Genomic DNA, 18553 nt, shown 5'->3' with positions numbered 1-18553 from the left:
CAAACAATTAAATAAATATTTCATAATTCTCAACGACTATACATTCCATTGAGAAGTAAAAACTCCACGGGAAAAGTGATCCATCCGTGGCTAACTAAAGACGTTAAGGATAGTATTAAATTAACAGAGGCTTGCAATGTTACCAATAGTAAGCCTGAGGGTGGGAAGAGTTTTAGAAACCAGCAAAGGATGGCCAAAAAATAAAGAGGGAGAAAATAGAATGAGAGTAAGCGAGCAAGAAATATAAAAACAGATTTGAAATATAAAAACAGATTCTAAGAGCTTCTACAGGTATGTAAAAAGGAAGAGTAGCAAAAGTAAATGTGGGTCCCTTAGAGACCGACACAGGAGAAATTATAATGGGGAGTAAGGAAATGGCAGGGATGTTAAACAAATATTTTGTATCTGTCTTCACAGAAGACACAAAAAACATCTCAGAAATAGTGGGGAACTCAGGGTCTAATGAGAGTGAGGAACTTAAAGTACTTCATATTAGTAAAGAAAAAGTACTGGAGAGATTAATGGGATGAAAAAAACAACAAATTGCCTGGACCTGATGGCCAACATTTTAGGGTTCTCAGAGGTGGCTGCAGAGATAGTGGATGCATTGGTTGTGATCTTCCAAAATTCCATAGATTCTGGAATGGTCCCAGTGCATTGGAAGATATTGGTGATATTGTCACTGATAATAAGGAAATGGCGGACATGTTGAATAATTACTTTGCGTCAGTATTTACAGTAGAGGAAGAGGATAGCATGCCAGAAATCCCAAGGAAACTAGTATTAAATCAGTGTCAGGGACTCAATAAAATTAACTTAAGTAAAATAACAGTAATGAAGAAAATAATGGCACTAAAGAGTGACAAATCCCCAGGACCAGATGGTTTCCACCCCAGGGTTTTAAAGGAAGTAGGTGAACACATTGCAGGTGCCCTAACTATAATTTTCCAAAGTTCTCTTGATTCAAGAACCATTCCTTTAGATTGGAAAACTGCGTATGTCACTCCGCTATTTAAGAATGGCAAGAGGGGGAAACCAGGGAATTATAGACAAGTTAGCCCAACATCTGTTGTCGGGAAATTATGCTAGAGTCTATAATTAAGGGTGACTGAACACCACGAAAATTTTCAGTTGATCAGAGAGCCAGCATGGATTTGTGAAAAGGTAGGTCATGCCTGACAACCTGATTGAATTTTTGATGTGACTAAAGTAGTGGATAGGGGAATGTCTATGGATGCTAGTTATATGGACTTTGAGGGCATTTGATAAAGTCCCACATAAGAGAATACGGAATTGAGGACAATTTATTGACCTGGTTACGAAACTGGCTGAGTGGCAGGGATAAAGGGGAGGTTCTCAGATTGGCAGGATGTGACTAGTGGTGTCCCGCAGGGATGTGTTGGGGACTCAACTATTCACAGTATTTATTAAGGACTTAGATGATGGCATAAAAAGTCATATATCCAAATTTGCTGATGACACAAACATAGGCGTCATTATAGATGAAAGTATAAAATTATAAAGGGATAGCGACAGATTAAGTGAATGGGCAAAACTGTGGCAAATGGATTTCAATGCAGGCAAATGTGAGGTCATCCACTTTGGACCTAAAAAGGCTAGAACAGGGTACTTCCTAAATGGTGAAACGCTAAAAACAGTGGAGATCCAAAGAGATTTGGGGGCCCAGATCATTAAAATGTCATGAACAGATACAGAAAATAATCAAAAAGGCCAATAGAATGCTGGCCTTTATATCTAGAGGACTGGAATACAAGGGGGTAGAAGTTATGCTGCAGCTATACAAACCCTGGTTAGACCACACCTGGAGCACTGGGAGCAGTTCTGAGCACCGCGCCTTAGGAAGGATATATTGGCCTCGATGGGAGTGCAGCGTAGGTTTACCAGAATGATACCCGGACTTCAGGGTTATGAGGAGAGATTAAACAAATTACAGTTGTATTCCCTAGAATTTACAAGGTTAAGGGGTGATCTATTCGAGGTTTTCAAGATATTAAAAGGGAACAGATAGGGTAGATATCCCTATTGGTTGGGGATTCTAGGACTAGGGGACATAGTTTAAAAATTAGAGCCAGACCTTTCAGGAGTGAAATTAGGAAACACTTCTACACACAAAGGGTGGTAGAAGTTTGGAACTCTCTCCTGCAAACGGCAATTGATGCTAGGTCAATTGTTAATTTTAAATCGGAGAGTGATAGCTTTTTGTTAACTAAAGGTATTAAAGGCCAAAGGCGGGTATATGGAGTTAGGTCGCAGATCAGCCATGATCTCCTTGAATGGCGAAACAGGCTCGAGGGGATCAATGGCCTACGCCGTTTCCCATGTTCTTAAGATAGCAAAAGTAACACCGTTTTTCAAGAAAGGAGGGAGAAAAGCGGCAACCACAGGTCAGTCAGCCTGACATCAGTCGTCGGGAAAATGCTAGAATCCATTATTAAGGAAGTGGTAACAGGGCAGTTAGAAAATCATATGATTAGGCACAGTCAACATGGTTTTATGAAAGGGAAATCATGTTTGACAAATCTGTTAGTTTTCTGAGGATGTAACTAGCAGGGTAAAGGGGAACCAGTGAATGTCGTATATTTGGATTTTCAAAAGGCATTCAATAAGGTGCCACACGAAAGCTTGTTACACAATATAAGAGCGCATGGGTTGGGGGTAATATACTGGCATGGATAGAGGATTGGTTAAAGGACAGAAAACAGAGTAGGAATAAACGGGTCATTTTCAGGTTGGCAGGCTGTTGCTAGTGGGCTACCGCTATGGCCTCAGCTATTTACCTAAGAACATAAGAAATAGGAGCAGGTGCAGGCCATTTGGCCCCTCGAGCCTGCGCCGTCCGCCATTCAATAAAATCATGGCTGATCTGATCTTGGCCTCAGCTCCATAACCCTAGACTCCCCTGTAGTTCAAATATCTGTCTCTCAGCCTTGAATATATTCACTGACTCCGCCTCCACAGCTCTCCGGGGTAGAGAATTCCAAAGATTCACAACCCTTAGAAGAAATTCCTCCTCATCTCCATCTTAAATGGGTGCCCCCTTATTCTGAAACTATGCCCCCGAGTTCTAGATTCCCCCACGAGGGAAAACATTCTCTCAGCATCCACCCTGTCGAGCCCCTTCAGAATCTTATGTTTCAATAAGATCACCTCTCATTCTTCTAAACTCCAATGATTATAGGCCCAATCCTCCCTCCCTTTTGCCCCTTGATTTTCCACTATTATTGGGATGCTTTCAGTGTCTTCTACCGTGAAGACAGACACAAAATATTTGTTCAAAGTCTCTGCCATTTCCTTCTTTCCCATTATTAATTCCCCAGTCTCATCCTCTAAGGGACCAATGTTTACTTCAGCTACTCTCTTCCTTTTTATATACCTCTAGAAGCTCTTATTGTCTGTTTTTATATTTCTTGCTAGTTTACTCTCAATCTATTTTCTCCTGTTATTTTTTTAGTCAACCTTTGCAAGTTTCTAAAAATTTTCCAATCTTCTGGCCTACCACTAATCTTTGCAACTTTGTATGCCTTTTCTTTCAATTTGATACCCGCATTAACTTCCTTAGTTAGCCACAGATGGTTCATCCTTCTACATTAATGATTTAGAAGAGACCGAGTGTAACGAATCCAAGTTTGCTGATGATATAAAGCTAGGTGGGAAAGAACATAAAAAATAGGAGCAGGAGTAGGCCATACGGCCCCTCGGGCCTGCTCCGCCATTCAATAGGATCATGGCTGATCTGAATCTAGGCTCACGTCCACTTCCCTGCCCTCTCCCCGTAACCCCTAATTCCCTTATCTGCTAGGAAACTGTCTATCTCCATTTTAAATCTATTTAATGTTGCAGCTTCCACAGCTCTCTGGGGTAGCAAATTCCATAGATTTACTACCCTCTGAGTGAAGAAGTTTCTCCTCATCTCAGTTTTGAAAGGGCAGCCCCTTATTCTAAGATTATGCCCCCTAGTTCTAGTCTCACCCATCAGTGGAAACATCCTCCCCGCATCCACCCGATCAAGCCCCCTCACAATCTTATATGTTTCGATAAGATCGCCTCTCATTCTTCTGAACTCCAACGAGTAGAGTCCCAACCTACTCAACCTTTCCTCATACGTCAACCCCCTCATCTCTGGAATCAACCGAGTGAACCTTCTCTGAACCGCCTCGAGAGCAAGTATATCTTTTCTTAAATATGGAAACCAAAACTGCACGCAGTATTCCAGGTGTGGCCTCACCAATACCCTGTATAACTGCAGCAAGACTTCCCTGTTTTTATACTCCATCCCCCTTGCAATAAAAGCCAAGATTCCATTGGCCTTCCTGATCACCTGCTGCACCTGCATACTAACTTTTTGTGTTTCATGCACCAGGACCCCCAGATCCCTTTGTACTGTAGCACTTTGCAGTTTCTCTCCATTTAGATAATAACTTGCTCTTTGATTATTTCTGCCAAAGTGCATAACCTCACACTTTCCAACATTATATTGCATCTGCCAAATCTCTGCCCACTCACTTAGCCTGTCTATGTCCTTTTGCAGGTTTTTTATGTCCTCCTCACTCACTGCTTTCCCTCCCATCTTTGTATCATCGGCAAACTTGGATATGTTGCACTCGGTCCCTTCCTCCAAATCGTTAATATAGATTGTAAAGAGTTGGGGTCCCAGCACTGACCCCTGCGGAACACCACTAGTTACTGATTGCCAGCCCGAGAATGAGCCATTTATCCCACAAAGGGATATCGACAGGTTAAGTGAGTCGGCAAGAAGCTGGCAGATGGAGTATAATGTGGGGAAATGTGACGTTAATCACTTTGGTAGGAAGAATAAAAAAACAAAATATTTTTTAAATAGTGAAAAACTATTACATGTTGGTGTTCACAGGGATTTGGGTGTCCTTGTAAACAAAACACAAAGTTAACATGCAGGTACAGCAAGCAATTAGGAAGGCAAATGGTATGTTGGCCTTTATTGCAAGGGGGTTGGAGTACAAAAGTAAGGAAGTCTTGCTGCAATTGTACAGGGCTTTGGCGAGACCACATCTGGAGTAATGTGTACAATGGCGGTCGCTGCACCCAAGGAAGGATATACCTGCCTTAGAGGTGGTGCAGCGAAGGTTCACTAGATAGATTCCTGGGATGAGAGGGCTGTCCTATGAGGAGAGATTGAGCCTATACTCTCTGGAGTTTAGAAGAATGAGAGGTGATCTCATTGAAACATAAGATTCCAAGAGGGCTTGACAGGGTAGATGCCGAGAGGCTGTTTCCCCTGACTGGAGAGTCTAGAACCAGGGATCACAGTCTCAGGATAAAGGGTCGGTCATTTAGGACTGAGATGAGAAGAAATTTCTTCACTCAAAGGGTTGCGAATCTTTGGAATTTTCTACCCTTAAGGGCTGTGGATGTTCAGTCATTGAATATATTCAAGGCTGAGATCGATAGATTCTTGGACTCTGGGGGAATCAAGGGCTATGGGGATCAGATAGGAAAGTGGAATTGAGGTGCAAGATCAGCCAATATCTTATTGAATGGTTGAGCTGGTTCAAGGGGCTGTATGGGCTACTCCTGCTCCTATTTCTTCTATTCTTATGTTCAAGTGCTAAACTACCATGGTGTGCATTCTATTTAGTTCGACATATCGATACATCAATCTAATTAAAATACATTCACTATAGTTTGCGTTCAAACATTTAAAGGGAAACATCAGTGATTTTATCAAAATGTCTCATTGGATTTACACCAATGTTACTCATAAAGGTGATTTTTAAATGTTTACAAAGATGTAAGCGGGGTCTCTTTGGTGTCAAAATGGCTCCAAGATGACCTGCTTTGCGTTGGAAGTTTGGAACCAAGACAGCCCTCTGTGGCAGCTTCCATAATTTGATTACTAAGCCAGGGTATGTCCACAGTTCTCCAAGCACTGCTGTTAACTAACAAATCAGCCTGGCTCATTAATGTAACCTAGAGGGTGGACCCGTCAATGTGGACTAGGATTCTTCCCAGTCGGTTCCAGATACAGGAAACTTTTTTTTAAATCCGGGATCGACGCGGTGCCTGTTCATCAAAAATTCCGGATAACCGGAAGCTATAGTAAAAGAAACGGAGAGCTGACAGCTCCGCATAAAGCAACAAACCTGTTGCTTAACTGCAGAACAATGGCCACAAGTTCCAAGCGTCTCTGTAGCTTAGCAACAGCTGCAGCCACACCCTTGCACAGCAACAGATGGAGGAAGGCAAGTAGAATATGAAGTAAAACTTACCTGAACCTACTCCTGAATTTTGCCGGTTAACCGAGATTTCCGGTTATTTAGGTGCCGGTAAATCGAAAGTTTCCTGTAACTCTACAAGCCAAGTCCTAAACTGGGTCGTGTTCTGACCGGGAAGCAGCAGAAAGCCTACCAGTTCTGTGTTGGTAGAATGCATGGTTTTATCTGGTTAAATTCAAACAGTATTCCTGCACACAATTGGGTGTTTGAGCTTTGGCCCCAAATTCTGCAGCAAACTCTCCAGACATTGGTAAGTGTGGTATGCCCCTATGGGAAGGCAGCGTGCACTCTACCAGTGTGTATTTCTCAGTAGCATGGTTTGAAGATTCTTAAATTGAAACCAATTATATTCTAGTGCTGCTGCTGCTGCGCAGATCACACGCAGCCAGGGAGAGCCACCCAGTAACAAGAAATGGTCTCCCCGTCTGCCATGCTTAGCAAATCTGACAACTTTACTTTGATATTGGAAGTGTGAGATCCACATATCAGGAGCCTGCTGCACTAGTGCAATATTAAAACTGCTTCAGATGTGGCGATGGGTTTCCACAAGTCACGCACCTAGCAGACCAAAAAGACAATTAAGTTGAAAAAAAAAGTTAGACAGGAACAGGCCTTTCTTTTACATCAGAGACCATGTGAATGAACTAGCTTGCTATATTGTATGCATATGGGAAATACAATATGCATGATCTTTGATGAACAAGGAGAAAATTAAGACATTAATTACGCAGAAAATGGTCCAACACTGGCGTAGATGGTTTCGCTCGAGGCAGAAAAGCTTAGTTTTTTGTTCACAGTGGACGCTGAGACTTGTAAGCCCTTTAATATGTTTATTTAATAATGATGCTTTTTATATTAGGTAAAATAAAGTTGTAATTTGTCCACCTATTTACAACTGGACATTTACGTTACCATTTCAACATCAGATTTTTCAGTTACACAACCATCAGTTACCGCACAGCACGTTATTTTCTTGTTGCAATTGCACAAAATTGCAGGTTTACTTCAAGTCAGCGTGTAATTTTTAAGAGAACGAGTCAATGATTTCAAACAGTTTGCATTAGTAGAGAGCAAGGAGAATTTGGAAGTACTGCTTGTGTCCGTGTGATGGTTAAAAAACTACAAGCCCAGTTAGTTTCCATCTTCTAGAATGTATTTCGGTGTTTTTAAAATCCAAATATCTATATAAAGCTGGGACTTGGTGGTGCAGTTGGTCAATTAACACCATTCTTTTATCTCTTGAACCCAGGTTAAAATCCAACCCAGGTGGACAGGATTACAGTCTTTTTCTCAAGGCTGTTGCTGAAGTAATTTCAAACCAGTTACAATTACAAACAGGGACAAATCCAAAAGACAAAAACTGGCCATTATTCAGCACTAAGCCGACAGTCTTATTCAGGTCATAAAGGGTAGTTGGTATAGAAAATGCTGCAGTCAGATTGCGGATAGTAGAGATTTATGCTAAAGCTAACCTAATGTGAAAGTGTCTGCTGCACGACTAGGACTAGAATATACATCAATTGGCTTAATGAACATGAAATTTAAAGTCTGTGTTTTTAAGCATTCTCTAAATATGCTACTTAAAATGTACTTCAATTGGTAACACTAACAAAGAGGTTTGAATATATACTTACACCACAAACAAAGTTCTGATGTGATTGTTATATTTAACCTTCAACAACTGGCATATTAATCTATTTACTATTTTTAATATCTCCTTCAAATGTGGGTGACCCTGGCAAGGCTGTATTTATTGCACATCCCTAGTTGTCTTGGAAAGGTGGGCCACCTCCATCTGAGCGCTTGATTTTACAACTCACAGGCTTGTCACGCCATTTCAGAGGGCCTCAAGAGTCATAGTGTGGGACTGGAGTCACACGCAAGCCAGTCTGGGTAGGGATGATTTTTAAGACAATCCAACAGCTTCCAGTCACTTTTTCTCGTGCCAGGCACAAATAACCAGTTTTATTGCGTTCAATTTCACAACTTGCCATGAAGGAATTCAAATTCATGGCCTCAGCATCGCTAGTCCTGTACCATAATCACGGCACTACCACTCTCCAGCTGGTCCAAGGCCAGCTGCCACGCCACACATTGAGCCTACTGTCTGTTGCAGTCTCATGGGCAGCCTATCAAATGGTAGTAATGAGATCAATGGCTGGTTAACTTGTTTTGGGAAATCCTGGTCCAGGGAACAACCTTGGCCAAGACACCAGGAGAACTCCCTGATCTCCTTCAAATGAGATGCTGTTAACCTGAAAAAGCAGATGGGACCTCAGTTTAATGCACCCGGCTACCGACCATAGAGCATATATATCAGAAACGCTGCCTACGGAGGGCACGGTCCATCATCAAAGACCCTACCCACCCCAGCCACAGTCTGTTCGCCCTCCTACCATCTGGAAGACGCTACAGATGCATTCGCACCCGTACGACCAGATTTAGGAACAGCTTCTTTCCCAGGGCTGTCATCCTACTGAACTCCACAAATAAACACTAAAGCCTGCACATCTGCCAATGCACTTTATTATGGTCATATTTATGCTAATATACTGCAAGCCAAATGTATAAATGTATGTTGAATGTTTAAGTGTCCTAATCCAAATTGTACACTCTCGGGAGCCGCAAGCCTACATTTCGTTGTACTGCACTTGTGCACTAACAATGACAATAAAAGTTGATTTGATTTGATTTAATTTGATTCGGCCATCATGCCTGTGGCAGCTCTTTGAAAGACCCATCCAAATAGTACAATTCCCCCGCTCTTTCCCCATAGTGCTGAAAATCTTTCCTTTTCAAGCGTATATCCAATTCTCTTCTGCAAGTTACTTCTGTGGCAACTATGGGTCATTGCTACTCAAAGCCAAACAAAAAGATGGCATTTCTTAAACGTGCAGATTTTAGAAAACTAAAAGTAATGTTACAATTATGAATTTTAGTAAAGATGTAATTTAAGAATTCTTCATACCAATTTTCATCATACATAATGCCTGTGAACATGAATTAGCTGTGAAAAGTAACATGCATCACTGTATCAGACCAACGTGGCATCCATACACTTGTGATGATCAAAACAGTATTTAATTTCTTTACAATTAATTTGGGGAAATGGTTTGCAATATAGATACAAGAATGGGAAGGGTCAGGCTTTGCTGCAATTATGAAATAACAACAGAAAACGCTGGAAAAACTCAGCGGGCCAGGCAGCATCCGTGGAGAGAGAAACAGAGTTAACGTTTCAGGTCAAAGACCTTTCGCCTGCTGAGTTTTCTGTTGTTATTTCAGATTTCTTGCATCCGCAGTATTTTGCTATCGTATTTGATGCGATTACTGCTGATCTACCCCCAAGCAGCCAGAATATTTCTCTGAGTTTCTATGCAGGTAAACTTCAGCCACTAAATGCGGCTATATTTTGTGCGAACTGGAAAATGAAAAAAAAGTCTGAATTTATGTCGAGTAAAACATGAACAGAGGGAGCAGAAAACATAAGAGGACACCTCACACTGGTGTTAACTTACAGCAGCAGCATATTTGCACTGACATTCACCAACGCTCCCCCTCTCACACCCAGTTAACAATTGTCCAAAGTTCCAGTTCTCTGCAAAACATTCAGTTAAATCACATTCAACTTATTAGCTCGGTAACTGGCCTGAGAGTGAGGTGTTAACTGAAGGCTACACGCAGTTATAAGACTGACCAGAATTAATTCAGCTGCTATGGTGGAGCCAACAATGCAATTTAGCATATATTTGGTGACAGGCTTCAAGGGTGATCAATGTAAATGTGGCACCAAATTAGCAGTACAACTGACTCCACCTCAAAAATCTGTTTGCATACTGAATTCCACTCTGCAATGCAAATGTGGTTAACTCAAAGTCCCAGGAGCTTGAACACGTTATATAAATAATATTATATAGTTCAGTTCAGAGACTCTGAAAAGGCCTAGGTAGACAAACATTTCAAACACCTTGGCCTAGAAATTCGGTGGGCTGTGCCACCAGTTAGCACCCAAAGAGGGCACTTAGTGGCTTTAGCGCCACTGGCCACGCCCCCCGTGAAATTTAGCGGGGCGCTAATGGCAGCGTTAGCCTGTAGCGCTGCGCCGCCACCGATGACGTCATCGGTGTGCGCAGCACCCCGATCACGATATTGGGTCGCGCCCCCCGCTGTAACGCCGGTCGCAATCTGCGACCGGTTCAGGGGGGCCGACCTGCGGCGGTAGTGGCGCTAATTAAAGGGGAGGTGCGGGGCGGCCATTTATTTGGCTGGCCGCCGTCCCCGGCCTCCTGAGCCCCCCCGCCCTGGGCAGTGCCGGCTGTGTCCCATGAGCCCGGCACCTCTCCTCGGTGCCGGGCTCTTTTGCTGGCACTCGCGATCTCTGATCGCACTGGTGCAGGCCCCTCCCCTTTAAGAAAGGGAGGAAGGCCTGCAGTACTGCGGCACGTTGCGCTGCGATATTCAGTTTCAGCGCCCCAAGAGGGACGCGGGGCGCCTCGAGCAGCGCCCCACTTCCATTTGGGGGCGCCGAAACTGAATATCGCGCTGGCGCAAGCGGCTCCATCCGGAGCGGTAATTCCGGCGCCCAGGCGAGCTTGGCGCCCCAAACCAAATTTCTAGGCCCTTATCTTCAACCGTAATGTTATGGAATGAACAATTGAATCACTTCAATATGTAGTCCATCCCATGATGTTGCTGGCAGCAAGTCAGAGGATATGCTGTTTTATAATAAGGGTATCAACAAACCGAAGCAGGCAAAATTTTACAGGAACCGTGACATTCACAGGAAGTGTGCACTATACTCAACTTTTACTATATTACTCAATTGCTCATGGCATTGCTCATAGCTAGTTGATGAACATAAGTAACCTTCAGATAGAAGATGGAGCAAATTGAGAGACTTCAGCAACTTGCGCACATAGCCACCTCCTGGCGAGAACCTGCAGCTGCATTGTGACAGCTGACATTGCAAAATTGAATATGAAATGTCGACACCGCAATTCACAATGGCAAATATTGACACTGAACCATGACCAAAAATCATGCCAACACGAAGCAAGATTTACGGGCAGGACGTGTGCATTCTACCCGAGATTTTTAATAAACTAGTTATAACTTGTCAGCAAAATTGAAGCTCATGGGACTCAAGGGAGAGCGGCACTGTGAATACAAAGCTGGCTATGGGACAGAAAGCAGAGAGTAGTGGTGAACAGTTGTTTTTCAGACTGGAGGGACGTATACAGTGGCGTCCCCCAGGGGTCGGTATTAGGACCACTGCTCTTTCTGATGCATATTAATGACCTGGACTTGGGTGTACAGCGCATCATTTCTAAGTTTGCAGATATAGTCTGAAATATAGTAAACAATCAAGAGGACAGTAACAAACTTGAGGACAGAGGCAAACTGGTGAAATGGGAAGACACACGGCAGATGAAATTTAATGCAGAGAAGAGTGAGGTGACACATCTGGTAGGAAGAATGAGGAGAGGCAATATAAACTAAATTATAACATTTTAAAGGGGGTGCAGGAACAGAGACCTGGGGGTGTATTTACACAAATCTTTGAAGGTGGCATAGTGGTTAGCACTGTTGCCTCACAGCGCCAGGGACCCGGGTTCGAATCCGGCCTCGGGTGACTGTGCAAACTCCACACACATTCTCCCCGTGTTTGCGTGGGTTTCCTCCGGGTGCTCCGGTTTCCTCCCACAGTCCAAAGATGTGCGGGTTAGGATGATTGGCTATGATAAATTGACCCTTAGTGTTAGGGGGATTAAATACGTGGGGTTATGGGGATAGGGTGGGATGTGTGTTGGTGTAGGGGTTACAGGGATCGGGTGGGATATGTGTCGGTGCAGGCTCGATGGGCCGAAATGGCCTCTATCTGCACTGTGGGGTTTCTGTGATTCTGTGAGGACAAGTGGAGAAGGCTGTTATGGAATCCTTGGCTTTATAAATAAGAGGCATAAAATACAAAAGCAAGGAAGTTAGGCTAAACCGTTATAAAACATTGGTTAGGTCGCAGCTGGAGTATGGTGTTCAATTCTGGGAACCACATTTTAGGAAGGATGTCAAGGCCTTGGAGAGGGTGCGGAAGAGATTTACTAGAATGGTACCAGGGTCTTCAGTTATGTGGAGAGGCTGGAGAAGATGGGGTTGTTCTCCTTAGAGCAGAGAAGGCTAAGAGATTTGATAAAAGTATTTAAAATCATGAACAGATTTGATAAAAGTAAGAAGGGTCGGTAACCAGAGGACACAGATTTAAGGTGATTGGCAAAAGAACCAGAGGCGACATGAGGAAATAAAAACAGAAAATGCTGGAAACACTCATCAGGTCAGGCAGCATCTATGGAGAGAGAAACAGAGTTAACGTTTCAGGTCGATGACATGAGAAACAATGTTCTCTAATATTTTTTGCCATGCGGGCCCTTTAACTGGCTGCGCCGCGCATTCAATTTTCCGCGCATGTGCGGTTATTTCCATTGAAAAGCCGGTGAGCGGCCTGCCCGGAACCTCCAGACTCCTGCGCAGCTTAGCAGGAACGCTGATGAGGAAACTTTTTTTTTTTTACACAGCAAGTTGTGGTGAGCTGGAAAACACTGCCTGAAAAGGTGGTGGAAATGGATTCAATAGTAACTTTCTAAAGGGAATTAAGACAAATACTTGAAGAGAAAACAGTTGAAGGGCTGTGGGGGAAAGAGATGAGGAGTGGGGCCAGTGCTCCCTCATTTTTTGGGGGTTGCGCAGCCTATGTGCAAAACTTAAGACTGAAAAAGCCGGTCCCAGTCTGCACGGGACCAGCAGAGAGCTGCACAGCTTATAGGGAACGTGGAGTGGTTGGACAGCTCTACCAAAGAGCCGCCACAAGCATGATGGGCCAAATGGCCACCTTCTGTGCTGTATCATTCTATGATTTTATATAATGAATGAACACTTAAGTTTTACAAAGTCCAAAAATGAGCATGAATGAGTGGAACTAGATCGCTTCTCTCTTCCTAATCTCAGTGCATCGCCAAAGAAAACTGAAATTTCCTATGTTAGCATTGAATTGTATTTCCACCACAGCTCAGATGGGTTAGTGCGAACTCTTTTTACTCGGAATTATTTTACAATGTACTATGTAGAAGTGAATCCTTTCCAAAGTTAGAAATGTTGTCATAGGTTTACCACATTTACGATTTCTTTTTTCCCTACCCCACTAGTTACAAAAAACTGAAGCGTATGCCAAGTCTTCAAATGAAGATCTAGCATCGTTTCAGCTGTCAGTGCAGGATCGTGCTCAGTAGGAGCCGGGACCCTGTACTTTGCTTTACTTCATTACAGGTTTTTCTAAGAACCAATCAAATTGCCATCTTATAAAGGCTGATTGAGACACAAGCACGTCTTTAATTTTGGTAAAAACAAATTATTTCATATAAAACGTGAAACGTCAGAAGATTGATTATATTAGTCTGTTACTTAAATTTTTTTTTTTTAAAGCAAGCATGCTTACCTAGAGCTGACTGGAGTGTTTTTATAACTTAGCTCCTCTTTCAGTAGAGCAAAACAAAATTCAGCATTTTTTTAAACAAACTCCGATGCTGACTGAAACCCTTTCAAACTTCCACGAGAGATTAGTGTTGTTAAAAATGTCTTTAATCCAATGTCCTTTGAGTAGCTAAAAGACAACCCATAAACCACCATTTTTATTACTAGTGTGCCAAAAAATGATTTAACACTTAGCTTAGTAGTGGCTTCTGTAATTGACAATATACTTGGAGGGTTAAAACACAGCTTTACTCAGGAATCATTTCCCAGTTTAACCAAACAATTGTTACAGATATTAGTCACTTTGTCAGTGCCTGGGATCAGAGGGGGAGGCAAGCCATTCAATTCAAATACAAACACTTTGGTGGTTTGGGGGGAGGGGGGGATTTGTTCAAATATGTGTTCAACAGTATTCTTTTGAATTTAACAGTTACTTGCTTAGTCCTGGTCACTTTTTTTTTAAAAAGGTCTATCCCAGTCCGATCTTTAAAAAAGTGAGCTTGTCTGAGAGAATCAGGCAAGATAGCTTCCATAAGTAGCAAGGAAAAGAAAAAAACACTAAAATTATTATTCCTATCAGGTCAGCATGGCAGTTATTACACAAGGAGTTACCTCTGCCCAACAACTACTGTAAAAAATATGTTGGGTTACTGTTCACTTGTTTTATTTTAAATGGCAGTTAAAGCCCGTCAAAATCCAGAGTAGTGTTATTCGGCCACCTTCCAAAGAGGAGGATGATCCCATGGGATTGAGAGATAAAACCAGCAGCTGAAATAAAATAAGGAGGGTTCCCTTTTCAGTTCCTGGGCATGCTACAAATTTATTTAGATATTTGGACAAGGAACACACTTTCTGGGACATGATGAATTTGGGCTCGTCTTCAAGAATAGGCAAACACAGAAGCCAAAAATAGTCAGAGGAAGAAAAAAATAAGAAAGATTAACTGAAGGCTCAGAGAATCCTAAAGACAACCTACTAATATTCATAAAAACATAGCGTTTACAATCACTTGTCATAAACTAGCACTATTTTGAAAACAACCCATTACATGATTCAAAATTAACACTGGTCAAATAGAGGCAAGTATATTTAATGTGGAAGCAAGTCATCCTCGGTTTCGAGGGGCTGCCTAAGAAGATGATATTTAGCAATGACTGCAACAATGAATATCTTCCAGTAGCACAAAACACTCACAGCAAAAAGTACGTTTCAGTTCCATAAAGGTGGCGAGTCAATAACTTCTCAGCTACTAGTCCTACAGTCTTAACTGTGAATCTTGTTTTTTTCCCCGTCTACAGCTTGCATTTTTAGCATTTACAAATATACATAAAGACAAAAGAATTTCCTAATTATGGTATGTTTATTCACTCCAGTTCTCCCCCACCCAAAACAAACCTCGAATTAAAAGGCAACCACATAATTCAGACTTTTAACAACACATAGCACTCAACATCTAGATTCTTGTCCTGTTTGTTTTAGCATTTTCACACAGAAGTATTAAAGTGGAGGGTTTGGCACTTACCCAATTTCTGGCATTAACCTGCTTTGAATACAGCATTAGCCTTAGTTTATTGTAATGTCATGAGCTATCTGCTGCTGGCTAAAATAATCGGAAACTAGAAACAGTAGTGTCACTCTAGAAAGCAATTTTTGTCATAAAAATCATTTTTGCTGATTAAAAAGCCGGGCATGTTTAAATTAGAGCCCAAGACCAATACTAGGTTTGCCATGATGTATTTCATCAAGCAGCAAGTCCAACTGATTGAAAAATATTGCTATCACAGCAATGTTTATGTGAGACAAATCTGCTTTCTCGTAGGGAAAATATTCCCTATGGCATTTTAAGCATGATATAACTGCCTGGGATTGCTACGATCAACAGTTGATTGTGAACTTAGTGTCCATTTCCAATTAGCGCTTTAATTTCCGCATCAAAACACAACTGGGCAAAACAGTAAAAAAAAATTATTTCAATAAAATACAACAGTAATTGGAAAAGCATTTTCAGGCAGAAAATCAGTGACACCATATTATGGATGAATGACAAAAAGCTCTTAACTACTTCGGCCAATATTCTTAATAGGTGCTGCAAGGCAATAGGTGCTGCAAGGCATATCAAAACCTCAACTGTTGAATTGTCAAGCAGTACTTTTTTTTTAAACCAACTGACATTGATAAGTGCTGAGAGCTCTCAAAGATTGGTTCCTTGCTAATAATTTTCCAAGACCTCATTTTACCCCTTTACTTTACAGTTGAAATTCCATACTGGTTGCACATTGGTCACTGATTTACAGTAATATTTCAAAAAGCTGTATATTCAATTTAGAGTCAAATTTGAGTTACTCTCACCCAAGCCCCAACCCACCTGCCCAGTTCCCAGTCATCCTCTCTCCTCCACGAGCCCTAATCTCCAGTACAAGTAATCTTCTGTGTACAAAACCTTAGTGCCTTACATGGACTTGTAATGTCCACATGGTGCATGAAGTGAAATAACAGAAGCAGTAAGCATATCCTCACAGATCAAGTTCAGAACATCCTTACACAAAAATGATGATCTCTATGAAGCTAAAGAAACCTTTGATTTAACTAAAATGTAATTTTAATGAAATAAAATGAAAAAATAGCTCAAAATAAGGCCAGTTAAAAAAGTTCAGTAACCAAGAAGTAACCCATCTAGAATTAAGTTGACAATATTGAACATGTTCACCACATAAAGTTTCTCTTAATTCACAGTTATAGTATTGATTTGACAGTCATGAATGTCAGGTTTCATTTTTTTTTACATAAATTAAATTTGTAGATTATAGTGGTTCTGATGATTACTCAGAAGGGTACACCATGCTTATTACAATTTACATGTTAAAAAATGTAATGCATGTGGTCAGTTTTTTCTGTCTACACTAATTTAATTTCTTTCCTGGAAAAATATATTTTGAACTAATTAGAACTAGCTCAACACTATGTTATTTCCAAACTTTCTAAATGTTAAAAGATGTCACAGGCAGGATTAGTGCGATCAGACAACATATTGTTTGCATTGTATAATAAAATCAGACTAAAAAAATTAATGTAGGGTGCGTGCACTGAGACAGAAGCAAGGTATTTCGGTCACACCACGTGCAAAACAAGCCCCCCCACCCCCCTTCCAAAAAGAAAAGTCGGAATCCATTTTGACCATTCTTCACCATCATCATTAAAGATACATGTCCAGAGACACAGACACAGACACACATGGATCCTGCTAATGTGCTGCGATAAAAGCGTGCAGCTTCTCGGCCGTATTGCTTCCAGTTAAATTCCATGGGATACTCGGGTTAATCTGCGGGACATGCTGGAATGAATCATCATCATGCGCCCCTCCTCCCCTTATCTCTTTTAATGTTTTCTTGTTAAACCCAACATTTTGGAACGCAGCCGAAATGGAAAAAAAAATGGCCTGTAAGCAGGGCCGCGGCGTGTTTCAAATACTGGGGGGAAAAGTGAAATGTAACGAAGCAGAATGGGGCATGTTGTAATTTTATTATATTCTTTCGGATACGCACACACCTCATCATCGCGTCGGCCCAGGGCTGAAAGTCTGCCGGCTGAAGGGAGTCAGGCTGAAGAAAATACCCCGGGGCCTAAAGCTCAACCTCATGTTATTTTTTCTCTCTCTCACTCACTCATCCTGAAGAGAAATAAAACCAAACCTTCGCATTTTATTTTTTCCCGCCGAGTTGGGTTTTTTTTTCCCACTTGGGCTCACGCTTTTTTTTGCTGCGGCGCCGCGCCGTGTTTTCCTTACCTTGATATTGTTACTAGCCATTTTTGCTGCTTTTGAATGAGATAACTCATGCTTCCCCGTTTGCCGCCATGTTGTCTGGTTACGCCAAAGCCAGTGCGCCTGCGCGCTACACTGTTCGGCCGACCCCTCCTCCCAGCCACCAACCACCCGCTCTCCCGTTGGTTGGCGGCCTTTGCTTTTCCGATTGGTTCGTCGAACGGATTGCGCGGCTCGACCAATGGCCCGCGGCGTCTCAGACAACGCGCTCCCTGATTGGTCAAATAGCGCGCGTCTGGAGCGATTCGACTCGAGGATTGGTCAGCTCCGTTCCTTGCTTATCTATTCGCCCTTGCCATTGGTCACACCGCGACCTGGTTTTTTTTGTTTGGTGGGGGGAGGGGGGGGGAGAGGCGCTTCACATTTTTTTTAAATAACAACTCAAGTACTCCGTTGGGCCACTTGCAAATTTTCCTTTTGCTTCTGATTATAGACATAATAACACAGAAGAATCCAAACAAACTTTTATTGGTAGTAACTTACTCCTAGGTCATTTCAGACCCAGTGAAGTCTCCTGGAATTAAAGAGTAATTTCCTGGGCAATGCTGCCCACCACCCACTAGAAAAATCATTGGGACATTAAAAAATTGTGTGTTTTTTCATTTTCTTTTGTTTACTAGTTATAAAAATATTGGAGATGAGCTGGTTGACTGGGCGGGGCAGTTGGAGGCAGGAGGTTATTAGATTAAACCTCCAGGATTATACCCAACTAGTGCAAACTGCTGCCGTGACATCGGCCATCTCCATTTCTCTGCTCCCCTCACTCACTCCAACCTACCTCCCTCTGAACTTGCAGCACTCCATTCTCTCAGATCCAACCCCAACATTGTCATTAAACCTGCTGACAAGGGTTGTTTGGCGAACCGACCTCTACCTAGCGGAAGCTGAACGCCAACTCGCCGACACCTCCTCCTACCTCCACCTGGACCATGACCCCACT

General features: G+C 42.2%; 1 protein-coding gene across 1 annotated transcript in view; it reads right to left on the bottom strand.

The window, feature by feature from the left end:
• Window positions 1-17688, bottom strand: part of usp10 (ubiquitin specific peptidase 10) — an 84290-nt gene extending 66602 nt beyond the window's left edge. Inside the window, exon 1 of the mRNA XM_085991781.1 lies at window positions 17578-17688. Within this exon, the coding sequence (XP_085847907.1) occupies window positions 17578-17598 (21 nt within the window). The 5' untranslated portion in view covers window positions 17599-17688. The remainder of the gene's footprint in view (window positions 1-17577) is intronic.
• Between the last annotated feature and the right edge of the window lie 865 nt (window positions 17689-18553).

Source organism: Somniosus microcephalus, chromosome 6 (genome assembly GCF_052327205.1).
Source record: "Somniosus microcephalus isolate GS21.2 chromosome 6, FLI_Smic_1.0, whole genome shotgun sequence".
Lineage (NCBI taxonomy): Eukaryota > Metazoa > Chordata > Chondrichthyes > Squaliformes > Somniosidae > Somniosus > Somniosus microcephalus.
Note: the sequence above shows the minus strand (reverse complement) of the source record. Positions and strands in the feature narration are given on the sequence as shown.